General features: G+C 35.4%; 1 protein-coding gene across 2 annotated transcripts in view; it reads left to right on the top strand.

The window, feature by feature from the left end:
- Positions 1-15,944, top strand: part of Gbs-76A (Glycogen binding subunit 76A) — a 75,209-nt gene that overhangs the window by 18,817 nt on the left and 40,448 nt on the right. The window contains exon 1 of one of the 2 annotated variants that reach the window (XM_073091649.1): positions 935-1,080. The exons of the other annotated variant lie outside the window; for it this stretch is intronic. Coding sequence (XP_072947750.1) covers positions 1,069-1,080 — 12 coding nt within the window. The 5' untranslated portion in view covers positions 935-1,068. Of the gene's footprint in view, positions 1-934; positions 1,081-15,944 lie in introns of those variants that run through there. 2 annotated transcript variants of the gene reach the window in all.

Raw genomic sequence — 15,944 nt, 5'->3', positions numbered from 1 at the left:
TCTGTAATTATATCATTCGAATGTGTGTAAAATAAGTTATGAAATGTATATGGGTGCTTTTATAGATAAGTTAAGCAAGCATCAGTCCCGAATTCTCTGGTAATTTTATCACAATTTTAAGTAGGTAATATGTATATTATAACGATTTACCATTTATAAATAAATACACAAAGGCAAAAGAGTTCTGTCACTTTTTCTCTTTGTTTTTCATTTTTTTGTATTTGGTAACTATTGGAATTTTAGTATTATCGATGAAAATTTTGAAAACGGGCAATATTATTTTTCCTGGTCGAATTTGACCACTGGGGGATTACTAGACTTACAAACCGATCTAGGTTAATCTGTAACATATCCCATCACAAGATCTTAATCTTTCATAGATATGTGTATATTTATACCGTGATTTATTATTAAACATAGAGTAGGTACTTGTATACGGATACACTCGTAGTGCCGGATATATACTGCATTAAAGTAAATAAGACATTATATAAGTTACGCTAAGTAGGTCCATACTAGTCCTAACTAGTGTTAGTTTTAATTAGTTGTTAGCATCATAATTAAGTCGCAAATCCACTTCTGGGCATGGACTTCGTCACAGAATAAGACTTGGAGAAGAAATAAATCCACCATGCAAGCCAACTGCGGTTGGTAGAGTTCATACACCGTTTGCAAACATTTTGCAAAACTCTCAGAAATGTCCTACGTGACTATTGAAGCAATATTTTTTCACACCAATGATTAGATAAAACAAAGATCATTAATTGCAATTGGAATGTGCCAAAGATATCTTAGACCATCTTAGATAGCTTAGACCATCAGTATTGGATCAAATTATATATCACTATTAAACCATACAATAATAATATCTACTTTAAATATAATTGTTTGGCAATGGATAAGCGATCGTGTATGCGCGGGCGAGTGTACTTTCTTTGCGGCTGGACTTTGCGGAGAGTGGCGACAGTCGAGCAGAGACCATCCTGTGGCACTCTCGTTATCACCCGCGGACCGATAACGCCTATTGTTTATTAACTGTGAACGTGCGTGTTAAGTGACTGTCATGCTATGGATTTACGGGTGAGAGAATATTCCATATTCTATGTAGCTACTAACTTACTAGGTAAATGTTATATTTAAGTTTTAAGAGAAAATTATAAGTGAAACGTTTATCATCGTTTAATTATACGGTTTTATTAGTAAAATATAAATTTATAAGTTTCAAAAATATTATATCAAGGATGTTTATTATCTGTAGTAATATTGATATAAGTAACTTGTTAAGTTATACAAAAGTTTCCATGCATATTTCTTTTACCATAAACTTACAGAGCTATTATATATTTAAATTCTTTTTTAAATACAAAACTATATATTTTACTTTTTTTTTTAATTTATGTAATACAAGAGAAAATACACGTTAATTCATATAAAGATGACTCGGCAAACTTTGTACCGCCTCAAAATCCATTTATTAAATATATTTCATATAAAATATAGCCTATGTTACTCGTGTAGCTAATGTAGCTTTCGAATGGTGAAAGAATTTTTAAAATCGGTCAAGTAGTTTTTGAGCCTATTCATTACAACCAAGCAAACAAACAAAGTTTTCCTCTTTATAATATTAGTGTAGAAAGAGAGTATCTAGTTAATATTTGAAAGAGGTAAGATGTAAAGCCGTTGCAATAAGCATAACTTATCACGGATACGACTATTTGTAGGAATGTGGACTATGTATATTATTTCTAAATATTGACATTAACTAAGTGTGCTCAGCGTCACGTGTATAATATTGGAAATTTTATTACTATTACTACAAATAAATATTTGATCTGAGACGTAGCTGTTTATCTAAATCACGTGTAGCGGGCGCTACGATTGTTTATAAACTACATAATAATACTATATAACCACATATAATACGTTTGAAGGTGGTAGAACCCTTTGTGGTTCGACTCCGGCGGCACCACCGCCACACCTATTTCTACCTAATAACTGCAGTGTTAGGCGCTGCTGTGTTCCGGTTTGAAGCGTGTGGTAAGGGAGAAAGACTTTTCCGAGGCATTCCAGCTTAGTCCTCAGGGGTAGCAGCGCATCTGTGGCCGACCTCAGGTAGGAATATCTAATCCTATCTGGGGTTGATTACAGATGTCCATGGGCGGCAGTAGCCACTTACCATCAGGTGGACTGCATGCTCGTCTGCTACTCTTGTATTATAAAAAAAAAAAAAATTACGTATAGACTATTAAGGGTTGAAGATTATATTATTTTTCAACAGCATGGTTTTATTTATACATCGTTTTATTTGTTGTTAAACTGTTTTGAAGGTGTTTTGAAGGAATTCTACAAATAGGACTGGTTAAGCAATGGGTCTCTTATGTGTCCAGTCCCGGATTCGAATCGCATAATATGCATGTCTGATTTTCCGAACTTATGTGCGTATTTGTTTTTTTTTTGAAGAAGCGTTGTTTCGTTTTAGTTTTTCTGAGAATAGTATAGTCTATTGGATAAGCAACCGGTCTCCTACTCTATCGAAAATCTGTTTTTTTAATGAATATCTGCATATTTTATGTTTATTACAGCATTTTTGCGTTATTATTTGAGTTTGTAAAATGTATAATGTAAGTATCTAAAAGTCGTTTCATATTGCCATTTTGTTTTGACGCTTGTGTAGTGACGCTTATGTGATCAACTTTAGGCAGGCTTTTGTAGTATGCGTGTTTGTGGTATTTGTGCATAGGGTCGTAGGGATTTACTCAACTATATAGATTATTATCTATTCTATACTACTTATAACTTTTATTACCTATTCTACACTAATTACAGAGTATAAAGTCCAAAGATTGATAGTAGAACTACTCATTTAAGTCATATCATACTATTTACACCACCACTACCACTATTATTTATATAAGTATCGTTTTGTATAATATAAGTATGCAAGAGATTTTCTTTCGATTAAGAAAGAAGTTTTTAGTACATACTCATTGTCGTTACAGACTCTTCAAGAAGATTGCAAGCAGATCGTGTTTTTTGCTCAAGAGCCCTACGACTTACGTTGACATATATGACGAGAAAATGTGAACTACCTAAATACAGTAAAACCCGTTTAAGATGATTTCTTAGGGACCCAACCAAAAACGCGTCTTAAGCGAGAAAGCGTATTAAGCGGGACAAGGAAATTTAAACGTACTAGTACTACCTATCATGCATTATGTTCTCATTTAAAATACTTATGTAATAAATGATGCATTTATAAATTACCTTATGATTAATAATTAATTATGATTTCCTGATCCATCGGTTGTAATTTGTTTGTCGCATTTAGAGGTAAGTAAACAAGCTTGATTGATATGCAATATTTAGTTAAACAACTTTCGGATGAGCGGGACAAATTATCAATGGATTGAATTATGCGTCTAGTTTTAATCTGGAAGTGTTCATTCAAAGATTTTAAGTAGCCGATGAAGCGAATGCCTGTCATCCAAGCTCGAGATATGATTAAAACAAAGTGGATTTTTCGTTCGGCCAGTTACGAATTAGGCGTATTAAACGGGATAACGAAGCGTATTAAGCGTTAAGAAATGTATGAAAACATGTCTCAAAATGCAGGGACTGGCGTAAAATGGCGTATTATGCGAGAAATCGTATTAAGCGTGATCGTATTAAGCGGGTTCTACTGTATTATATTGCAAAAGTTAAACAAGAATTGTTACTTAACTAACGTATGTATGATATCCTCGCCGGGTTTGATAAAGGGCCGATCATACGGTCTATGAGAAACGCTAAATATCTGTAGAGTGTAATTTTTAATGTAAGCCATTATGCGATAACTAACACAACCATTATAGAATTTTATTAATATCACATATTATTTTATTACTTTATATATATATATATATTTCTTATGTGCGTGTGTATGTCACTGAACTCCTCCTAAACGACTGGACTGATTTTGATGAAATTTGTTGTGTGTGTTCAAGGGGACTTGAGAATGGTTTAGATTCACAATTTAGTCCGTGGGAAAAGGTTTTTTAATTAATTTTTAATTCGTAAGTAGTTATAGAATCGGATACTATGCATTTGATCAATTGATGATCTTTAACAAAGTTGTTGAGCAAGAGCCCACCAGGGTTTGGGAGTTGGTAAGACCAATTTTCGACAGATGGCACCACTGTCATTCCAATGCAGGTACAAAATTTCCGTTTTATGTATATCATATTATTTCTTTAAAATGCGGGCGAAGCGGCGGGCACCACTAGTACACATAAAAAAATGGTTTTCAGAGTTAAACTTAAAGCTATTTATATAAGGGTACGGATATTTTGACACACAAAAAATCATGCACTAAATTATTTAATCAAAGATCATAATGAATTCATTTCTCTATTCTAAATTATAATAATAAACATAAAAATTCGTTTTTCGTCAGATCTTAACAGTTTTAAGTAAAGTGCAGTTTTTGTAATGCACACCAATAATGCAATTCAATAATCTATATGGGACATTTACCGCTGATTTACTGCTTTTATCAATTATATTTCTTTGCATGCACTCTTTTATGCTTATAATAATGAATGTTATTTATTGAATGATAGTGAATGACACAGTTATAGAAATAATCAGCGCATTCTTGGAAAATTTACTGTTTGTAATGTATTTAAACATAGCTTCAAGAGTAAAAGAGTGAAGTGTTCTATAAATAAAAAATATACTTGTAACATACACGTTAAAGACAGTCGATGAAAAGAAGAAAGAATAAATAAGCAGATATATCAGGAAAGATTAGGGTTCTAGGTGAGGTCCCCACAGATGCGGTGCTAATCTTGAAAACTAACTTGAAATGCCTTTTACCCAGGCCTTTAAACCAGAGTACAGAAGCGCTTAACACTGCTGTTATTAGGCAGAAACAGGTGAGGCGGTGGTAGTTCCACAAAAGTTCGTTGTGGAAAAGGTTCAACCACCTTCAAAATTGATGTTAAATGAATTTCAAAATTGGAAAAATTTGGGTGAATTTCGAGCACAGGACGGACACAAGTTCTTATTAAGACTTCCTTCTTCACTACCAGCACAAATGAAATTAAAATATTAAAATATGATAAAGTAGCTTCCTAGCTTTCCTACTATTTATTTCCTTACGCCGACTCAATAATGCATTTTGATTTGATTTGTTAAGTCATGTATCGTAATAATCCTTATCATAGTTCCGAGTTCCAACGCTCTAGGTATCCGTGGCCTGACCTGACCCGACCTGGTACACCAAGATCACATTTCAGTTTGTTATTTTCATACGAGATAACGCCTTGTTATTCTCGGAGAAAACACATGTGATAGTAATCGCGTACATGCTCAACATTACTGCATCCATTCTAATTACTCACAGGGAAGTAATGTTTTGCATAGGGCTAATTGAATGCGAACATTTTCTAAAGGTTATCGCCTCAAAGGACATTTTAGATCGGGATCCTAAGGATATCCTATAGATCATCATTACAATTAACTAGTTGTTTCAAAGTGTCTTATCAAAGGCTAATTGTTCAAGAAAATTGTAAGAATTCCAATTATAAAATGTGGTATTTTGATTTCGAAACAACAATATTAGTTAACTCCCTTCTTATATATCTAATATATCTTCTAATATATCTAAATATTAATTAACGCCCTTCATTGACAATCATCAATTTATCATTTTTTCCCAAAAAAAAAAATCGAATTCTAACAATTTCTAGTGAGCAGGAATCGTCCAATGCCGATTTTTGATAGGCAAAACTAATAATATTAACATAGATAGATTAATAAATTAATAGGCGGTAAAAGTACCTATGTTAAAATTAGTTCTATCTAGCAATGACATATGCTTCTCCTGAGGACTAATATGAAAAAGTGAAACTTTTCCACCCCTTAAATTAAAACACTTTAGCTCTATTATTAATTGAGGTGGTAGAACTTTTATGCTGTTATAAATTAGCTCTTATAAACAGCAATCTGGTAATAACAGCATAACTAGGTGTTATGATTACCGATGCCTTCGAGCATCAAAGTTAAGTTATGTAAAAGACTTTTATCGAAATTAGTTTCCATATTAACCGGTTGCAAGCAAGGAAGCGGCAACTAAAATAGCAGGCCGATGTTGCATCCGATATCTGCTTTTTAGTATAATGTATTCAAGCGTTATCAAGTTTCTTGTTTCGTAGAACCAGTAGTTACAGAGGACACCTACTGCGCAACTAGAACCTAATTACCCATTTATAGTCATGGCTTACGTCCTGTCACTGCATTCTAAGTAATAAGAGATAGTTAAGTTAACTGCAGAAATTTTCTTTTATTTTGGATAATTAGTTTATTTTTTTAGACACCTAATAAAGAAGTGGCAGATGTTCATGTAGTACGCCTGGTATGTGACTGCCGCCAATGGAGATCTGTAATCAACCTCAGATAAGATAAGATTCCAACTGACGTCGGCCACAGATGAGCCGCGACCCTTGAGTACTAAGCTGGAACTCGTCAAAAAATAGGACGTCCTTACACACTTTTAAAACCGCAGCAGCACATATATTTTTTCATATATTAAAACCCAGCTTCAATAACCTAGTATTTATTAACTTAACTTCGTAGAATTATTCCATTTACTAAACGAATTTATAAACTTTCTGCGCTACTGAACTTTAAGATGGTGTCTTACGCTTTTAATTTTTTTCATCCACTTTGTCCTGTATCATCTCTTGTGGAGAACGTATGTGGTATCTACTAGATCTTAGGCAGTAATGCATGTTATTAACATAATACTTAATATGTTAATGTTACCATGATGAGAAAGCTGATTCTAGGATAAACCATGTAAGTTTAGTTGTGCTTTCAACGAAATAAACATTAACCCTTTATTGTCATGTTCTTGTTACAAATCCTTTTTACACGCTTTATATTAGCTTCACTTGTATGTTTGTCAGTGAGTAACTCCGTTTTTCAGTAGAAAGAGAACAACATACATCCTTATCTTACCCTGCATGTATGAAAGAATGAAATAGAATACCAAAAGCTTTTTAGTTGATTTTATCATAAAAGCGTGTTTTTTAGTTTTTTGAACTATATTTATTAGAATAAGAAAGGTTAACGCCATAACCAATAGTGGTAAAAATATACAGATTGGTAGATTTTATTCTCCTGAAAAATATAAGGATTTTTGATTCATTTTGTTTCCCCACGTAGTCCTTTACCGTTAAAACAAGCGTTTGTTTGTTTGGCGGTATCGCGTACCTAACATCAAAACTACTGCACTTCTAATTTCAACTCCTGCCGGTGTAGGATGCAAGTAAGTGTGTCGTGACGACGTAGTCACGCTGCGTGCCCGTCACGGTACGCGCCGCGTCACTCCTGTACTCCCGGTACTCCTGATACTCCCGGTGTAGACGCGCATTTGACGAGATTGCAAGTAAATGTAGCTAGGTAGGTTAACTGTTAGTATTATTTGTAGTTATAAGTAGATGCTTACGTGCGATGTCGTTTTTCTGAACGAGTTTAAAGATGCAAAGCAGAATTGCATTTTCAGAGACTGAAAAATAAAGCAATATCTTAATAGCTTAAGATTTTCGATCAAGGTTGGAGACAATGTATTATGTATAAATAAAAAAAAGAAAAAGAAGTCCAGTTCCATCATATTCAGGACTTGGAATCTTTTCCAATGATATTCAATTATTTGGAGAAAATTTAACATACCTACCTTTTGCGGAGATGTAGAGAGTTTTATTGTTCCTAGGCGCGTAAGGTGTACTAACCCGAATTTAGACACGCATGGACGATCTTGCTCTAAACCCTGCGACATATAGTAGATATACCCATTATTTAGATATACATTCATGATGACATGAAGTAATAAATTAATGATGAGTTTTGGAAATTATATATTTCCGAGAAAGGATGACTTGACGGAGTCAGCAAGTGATAAACTCATTTTTACAATGAAATTCTTAATATCTACATTCTGAACAAGTTTAAAGTACTGATAACACGATAAGATACAATTTTGTATTTATTATTTAATATTTACCTGGATCGCATGATCACATCTCTGAAATTCAGCACACAAAAATATTGAATTGAATAGACCGTAGGTTTTTTTTTCTTTTTTTTATAATATAGGAGTAGCACACGAGCATGCAGTCCAGCTGATGGTAAGTGGCTACTAGTGGTTTGTAATCAACCCCAGATAGATAGGATTACCTGAGGTCGGCCACAGATGCGCCGCTACTCCTCAGGACTAAGCTGGAACGCCTCAGAAAAGTCTGTCTCCCTTACCACACCCTTCAAACCGGAACACAGCAGCGCCTAACACTGCTGTTATTAGGTAGAAATAGGTGTGGCGGTGGTGTCGCCGGAGTCGCACCGCAAAGGGTTCTACCACCTTTAAACACAATGTATTTCAAATTATAGTACCTACAACAATATACAATATATACAACTCACACAAAATTCATAAAAGCTATATTTTACCATTACTAAAATAATCCAGTTAATAAGTTTTGGTTACAATTTATATAATATACAGAACACGGACATAATACGTAAAATTACTTGTAGTGTAGTTCCAACGATGGCGCCACTGTCAGAATATTTTGAATCTCATTCTAAATTGATACTCATATTCTGAAAGTTTAAAAGTGGAATCAAATGAACAGAATTAATATGTGGGGGTTCCATTCTATTTCTGCCAGTGTCACTGAAGGTCACTCACGATGCGCTCCGCCCGCCCTGACAAACACCGTTACGAGGTCGACGAACCCGCGCCCAATTATACAACAGATGCAAAACCTTTTACGCAAGTGGGAGTTAGAATGTTTTGGACGCGTCATTTTGTGAAAATTTTATGAATGTTGCGTCATTTTTTTTACGTTGTTTTCGTGCGCAGTTTTGTTTGAAGAAAAGAAAATGTGTAAAGGAAATGAAATTACTTCAAACCTACTTCAAAACAATGATTTCCAACAATTTTCCAAAAGTGAATGCAAGTATAAAGGTGACCATAAATTGTATTTTTTTATGGTAATCGTACTTTAATCAAGAAACCACATTTGATTCGAAAAGACAAAATATTCTCCCAAAATACAGATAAAATATTAGTAAGATGGTCCAGCCGCGTAGTATCTTTATAAGATTAAATTTAATTAAGAGTAGAGATTACTTAATTTTATAATTCGAAATGTAAAGAATTTACTGAACTTTTTAATTATATTTTGAAGGTGGTAGAACCCTTTGTGGTTCGACTCCGGCGGCATCACCGCCACACCTATTTCTACCTAATAACAGCAGTGTTAGGCGATGCTGTGTTCCGGTTTGAAGGGTGTGGTAAGGGAGACAGACTTTTCCGAGGCGTTACAGCTTAGTCCTCAGGGGTAGCGGCGCATCTGTGGCCGACCTTAGGTGGGAATATCTAATCCTATCTGGGGTTGATTACAGATGTCCATGGGCGGCAGTAGCCACTTACCATCAGGTGGACTGTATGCTGTCATAGATGCGCCACTACCTCTGAGGACTAAGCTAGAACGCCTCGTAAAAATGTCTCTCTTACCACACCCTGCAAACCAGAACACAGCAGTGCTTAACATTGCTGTTAATAGGTAGAAATAGCGGTCGGTGGTACCGCCGGAGTCGAACCACAAAGGGTTCTACCACCTTCAAGTTTACTTGGTTTATTTAACTCAACCAACTCTAAAGAATTCTTAGTATCTGAAGAAAGTATCAAAATTATTTTAATAGAGTGGAGTTTAGTGAATTACAAAGTACCCAAGGCGACAATTCCATAACGGGTTAGAATAATTCATGAGTAATAGTCTGGTTAAATAGATGCAGCTAAATAAGGATTGCGATACAAGTATGGAACGGACCGATTTAAGATCAATTTCCTTGCTATCGGAGGTGGAATACCGTTTTTCAGTCGTGAGAAGGTTCAAGAGCATATAAATCGCGGACGACATCGTTTATCGGAGCGGACTGCGGGCACATACATTATAGGGTCGTGGTCTATAAGTTACTCGGGCTAGTTCCTGCCCTCAAGACATATCAACGCAGATGAGGTAATCAATTAGACTCCAAAGTTTCAACTGAATGTTGTTCGAAAATGGGACGTACCTATTTCTTTTTAAAAGTACATTTGGGATTGTAAAAGTCTAAGGACGTAATTTTATATTTTGGATGTCGAGTGATGGTTAACCGTTCGTGGTCTTACAACGCATCAACTTATGATGTCAACACTACCCTGATAGACACAATAAAATGAATATAAGACTAATAATAAATAGGTATAAATAATTGTAATTCGATTCGTATACCTAAAAAGGCTGTAACCGCATATTGCGACTACAATGCAATTTCTACATTATCATTTAACACATTTAGTATTCGGACATAAAACAATACTAGCTTATTATCTGGGACTCTAGTGATTAAGCTAAATCCAATTTTGTAGAAGTACGTAAATAACAATTATATTCAAATTATCTACAATTTTGTACAAATTGGTCATACCTACATACAAATATCATACTCGTATATGTAGGTATGGCCAAAAACAGATCAAAATTTGAGACGTACTCGTATCTTATACCTTTTTTCTAGTTATGGCATCAGAGCATTTTGATAGATTTGATTTGCAAACCAAACCAAACTTTTCTTAAATGTATTTTTGGTAATAACTGTGGTCTCATAATAATACCAGAAACCGATTAGGAGTCTATACCTTTCCTTCGCCAATGCATGCCACATTACGTCTCGCTGTACCGGACACGATTCACTTCGACTTTGTATGCCGATGTGAAATATCGAACCAGATTACAGCAGTTGGGAGCAAGTAGAATACCAGCTTGGCAACTGTAACAAGAGGTTAGCATTGTCAAACCACTGGTATTTCATTCAATAATATTGATTACTTCCCAAAGTAGAAGGCTTAATTCGTCGTGTATTCGATGATCTTTTTTTTTTGTGTTACTTGGCATTGTTTTACTTGGCACCTATTGAGAGCAATTAGGCGGTTGAATAAAGCTCTTCACAGGTTGGCCTGAAACTCCTCAATTCTGGTATTGCCGGACTGAACATTAAGACTATTGAAGTGTTTATACTTTTGGATTACCATTACATTACGTTTAATTTTCTGACCATCCGACTTTAATGAAGATGCTGTTACAACTTTAAGAAGTAATACTTCAAATAAGACTTATCCCAGCGTTAAACTTAGCCCTCAACTCCTCAGGACTCCTCAGGAGTCCTAACTCTAATCATATCTGGAGTTGTTTACCATGGGCGGCAATTGCCATTTATCAGCAGATGAACAGCATATTCACAAAAAGACAAAAAGAAGCAAACATTTTCAAACACACTATTACGGCTTGTTTTAGATTTCAGCAAACATTTATTTGCTTTTTTAGCATCCGATAAAAATAAACTAGCTCCGCTCGGGATAAATTTTAATCTACGCCAATACTTCTTCTCATTGCAAAATAGGGTTATTGTTTCATTCGCTAAATAGTTTAACTTGTCGGTATAATAAGTTATATCGCTTCAGTAATTAAGTAACTATATGAAAACAATAATATTTTGTTAACACATACTGCGTAAACACGTGATAATTATTTTATTACAAGCGTTAAATGCACTTTAGTAGATCTTTCTCGACAGAAGTCCCTTAAAAATACTTGCAGTTCAATAGTAGAAATCGTCACTTAAGATTATGCCATCTCCATGGGACTATTTCTCTGTCTATTATGTAAGAATGTGTGTGTGAGTGTTAATATCGAGACGAGCATCGTGTCGTGTCGACCGGTTGTATAAAGTAAAAACTAAATGGTTAGAAATTCAGTTATATCTTATTTTTGTGTTTTAAATCATACGGGGGCTCACTAATCTTACTAATTACAGATTTGCAATAATGAAACACTTACATACACGCATATTACCATACATCATGCACCCATTATTGTCCCACGCACGGGTCTCCTCTCATAATGAGAAGGATTAGGCCAGTCCACCGCACTGGCCAAGTGCGTATTTCTAGACTTCACATACCTTTGAGATTTTTTTTATAAATCTCTCTGGTATGCAGGTTTCCTCACGATGTTTTCCTTCACGAATGCATATGTATTTATTTTTACTTTTGATTTTACTTATCTTACTTTTAATGTCGTATTTTTGCTTCGATCCACTTCACGTAAGCTCCCTATGAATCTCTATATCTATACGTTTTAGAAGAAGCACGTCAGTTTGTATGTTATTACGTAAACGAATGTGTTTACTTCTTCAAGCAATTAACGTAAACAGTTTGGAAGCGTTTAATGCTTTCATGATATTTATTGCGTTTTCGATGCCATTTCAATTTTAGTTTGCCGGATATCTTGTTCTAATAAAACTTTTAATAATAAATTCATTACCTATGTATTGGTAAATACTTTTTCTCTTTAGTTTGTCCATTGGTTGTTTGTTTGGTTGCATTTGACTATTTGATCAATGAAAATGTGTCACTGTGGTCAAGTTTCGACCACTGGGTGAACACTAAAGTTAAAGGAACATTTCAAATAAGAAGGTTCTGTTATCGACCACTATTTATTTTATGTAAATTGTAAGTATGTATGTAAACTTGTATGTCCGCGATTTTCTCAAAAACTACTGATCCAATTTGGATGGATTTTGGTTGTAGTCGTTTTCATTAGAACCATTTTCTCTATTCCATGAAAGTGGAATTTCCATATATTTTAAGCCGAAACACAAAGACAAATAGATACCTGTCACTGCAACAATATATATAATACCTATATATTAAATGGAAAAGCAATATTGCTCTTAAACCAAAACGTTCAACTAAATAGCTGCATTAGGCCGAATATTTGGAGGTAAAGTGTCCCTCACCAGTGATTACCAATTGGTAGTAAGTCGCTCTGTGGCTCTATCATCCGTCAATCTACTCCAGAGAGAAGCGATAAAAAATTAATAAGAAAATCTCGACAACGTCCTTACAATAGCCCTATTCAATCTCGTTATTCTTAAATAGAAGTGATAAAGTGTTTGTATCTCGACAATGTCCTTTCTATAGCCCTACTAAATCTCGTTACTCTTAAATCTTTTAGCAACACCCTGTACAAGCCCTGTCGCTGTACGCAGATCTGCGTGTACGCACGCGACCGTTTCCCGTTGCAATATTTACCGCCACGCTTATCTAACTAGTAGAAACTCTCGACAACGTCCTTACTATAGCCCTATTTAATCTCGTTATTCTTAAATAGAAGTGATAAAAGTGTTTGTATGAAAATCTTGACAATGTCCTTTCTATAGACCTATTGAATCTTGTTACTCTTAAATCTTTTAGCAACACTCTGTACAAGCCCTGTCGCTATACGCAGATCTGCGTGTACGCACGCGACCGTTTCCCGTTGCAATATGTACCGCCACGCTTACCTAACTAGTAGAAACTCTCGACAACGTCCTTACTATAGCCCTATTCAATCTCGTTATTCTTAAATAGAAGTGATAAAGTGTTTGTATCTCGACAATGTCCTTTCTATAGACCTATTGAATCTCGTTACTCTTAAATCTTTTAGCAACACCCTATACAAGCCCTGTCGCTGTACGCAGATCTGCGTGTACGCACGCGACCGTTTCCCGTTGCAATATTTACCGCCACGCTTACCTAACTAGTACAAACTCTCGACAACGTCCTTACTATAGCCCTATTCAATCTCGTTATTCTTAAATAGAAGTGATAAAAGTGTTTGTATGAAAATCTCGACAATGTCCTTTCTATAGACCTATTGAATCTTGTTACTCTTAAATCTTTTAGCAACACTCTGTACAAGCCCTGTCGCTGTACGCAGATCTGCGTGTACGCACGCGACCGTTTCCCGTTGCAATATTTGCCGCCACGCTTACCTAACTAGTAGAAACTCTCGACAACGTCCTTACTATAGCCCTATTCAATCTCGTTATTCTTAAATAGAAGTGATAAAAGTGTTTGTGTGAAAATCTCGACAATGTCCTTTCTATAGACCTATTGAATCTCGTCGTTACTCTTAAATCTTTTAGCAACACTCTGTACAAGCCCTGTCGCTGTACGCAGATCTGCGTGTACGCACGCGACCGTTTCCCGTTGCAGTATTTACTGCCACGCTTACCTAACAGCTCCGACATTGCTATTTAGACACAATTTGCGCGGCGGTTCTGCGAAATTCTGGTTTTTGCTTGTTTAAGGTGCCCTAACTACGTGCCGATACTATATTTAATGCCTTCTACGAATTGTTATTCGCATATTATAGTGGTAACTAGCAACACTTCTTAAGTTGTATTACAGAGCAGTGTGGGGGAAAGAAGTAAAGCTACTAGGCAAAATATTCGAAAATCGTCCACCATGCCGCGCTTATGCGAACTGATGGAAGTTGATTTGGTTAGTCATCATCACGTCTAAAATATTTAAATCTTCCGATAAGTTTTACATTCAACACATTGTAATTTAATGATAACAAACTGGGACCAGTAACTTGACGTAAGCGAACGGAAGCACGCATAAAATTTTGCCGTCGGTTTTTTTTTATAATATAGGAGTAGCAAACGAGCATGCAGTCCACCTGATGGTAAGTGGCTACTGCCGTCCATGGACATCTGCAATCAAAACCCAAATAGGATTAGATATTCCTACCTGAGTTCGGCCACTGATGCGCCGCTACCCCTGAGGACTAAGCTGGAACGCCTCGGAAAAGTATATCTCCCTTACCCACACCCTTCAAATCAGAACACAGCAATACTTAACTGCTGCTGTTATGAGTTATATACCACTTTCAATTCGATTACCCATCTAATATTCAACCGTGTTTGACGTTGCTTTAACTTGTGTTTTTGTTACGGTGTGCAAAGTGCTACTATTACTATAGTAGAGGTAGATCAGTTACAATAACGTTTGATAAGCTTTAATGTGCAAACTCGCCGCGGTTTGGAAGAGAATTGCTCCCTCATTAAATTGATCTGATCAGTCACGCCATATTCTAAAGTCTTTATTGTACCTAGTTAACTTAACTGATGTTATATCATATCAAACAATTATATTGTGTGATTTACATCAATTGTCTTATTATTAATGTCTAGTATAAACATGTGAGTTAAGTAACAATTTCTAGATTCTAGGTTTTTTCACGCTTGTCCCTTGTGTCAGAAATCTTGCAAAAGAATGATAATTTTATTAATATTTTAGCTTAATCTGAGCATAATCATAATCTCTTCTTACATCACACATGAAATCGATATTAATGTCGAAAGACGTCATAGTTATTGAAAAACCATTGCAAAACATTGAATGCTTACGTTCGTGGCTTGCCCAGTATCAGTATTATTACGCCAGGGAGTTATCTGTGCATGTCTGGCAAAGTTTATTTCTGGTTCGGCCACATAACTCCGGTACATTCGGCTCAGTTACCGCAAGCGTAGTCCCTTTGTCGGGCTCACGACAACTAAATTCATTGAACTCAATATGGAATAGTTGTATTAGCTTTCCGGCCAGATTGCATGCCCCGAGGAATAGGCTATTTGGTTTTATACCTGACGTTCTATCATGTTTAAGACGGCGAATTCCAACGGCTTGTAATTTAACCAGTTTGTTAGGCACGTTGAGTTTTCTTAAAAAGGAGTTACTTACCATAAGCCGCTACAAATGTTTTCTTTAATGCGTCCTTTTAAAGGATTGATGAACATTAATTCATTAAATTATTCAATGTATGGAGTTAAATAGTTCAATTTGTAATATGGTACTGTTATTATTAAAATTGGTTCACTTTTTTTATAACGTGTAATATACAAGATGTCCTTTTGTAAGGACATATTTTATGGTGTGTGTAAGGCAGCAAGTATCGGTGATGGCACAATTTCATAAATTAAATGATGAGACCGATTGCGTGACGGTAGGTGGTGTTCTGAATTAGGGCACG

Source organism: Epargyreus clarus, unplaced genomic scaffold, assembly GCF_041222505.1.
Source record: "Epargyreus clarus isolate Ecla_fem2 unplaced genomic scaffold, WU_Ecla_fem_2.2 ptg000034l, whole genome shotgun sequence".
NCBI lineage: Eukaryota > Metazoa > Arthropoda > Insecta > Lepidoptera > Hesperiidae > Epargyreus > Epargyreus clarus.
This window is presented reverse-complemented; position numbering and strand designations above follow the sequence as displayed.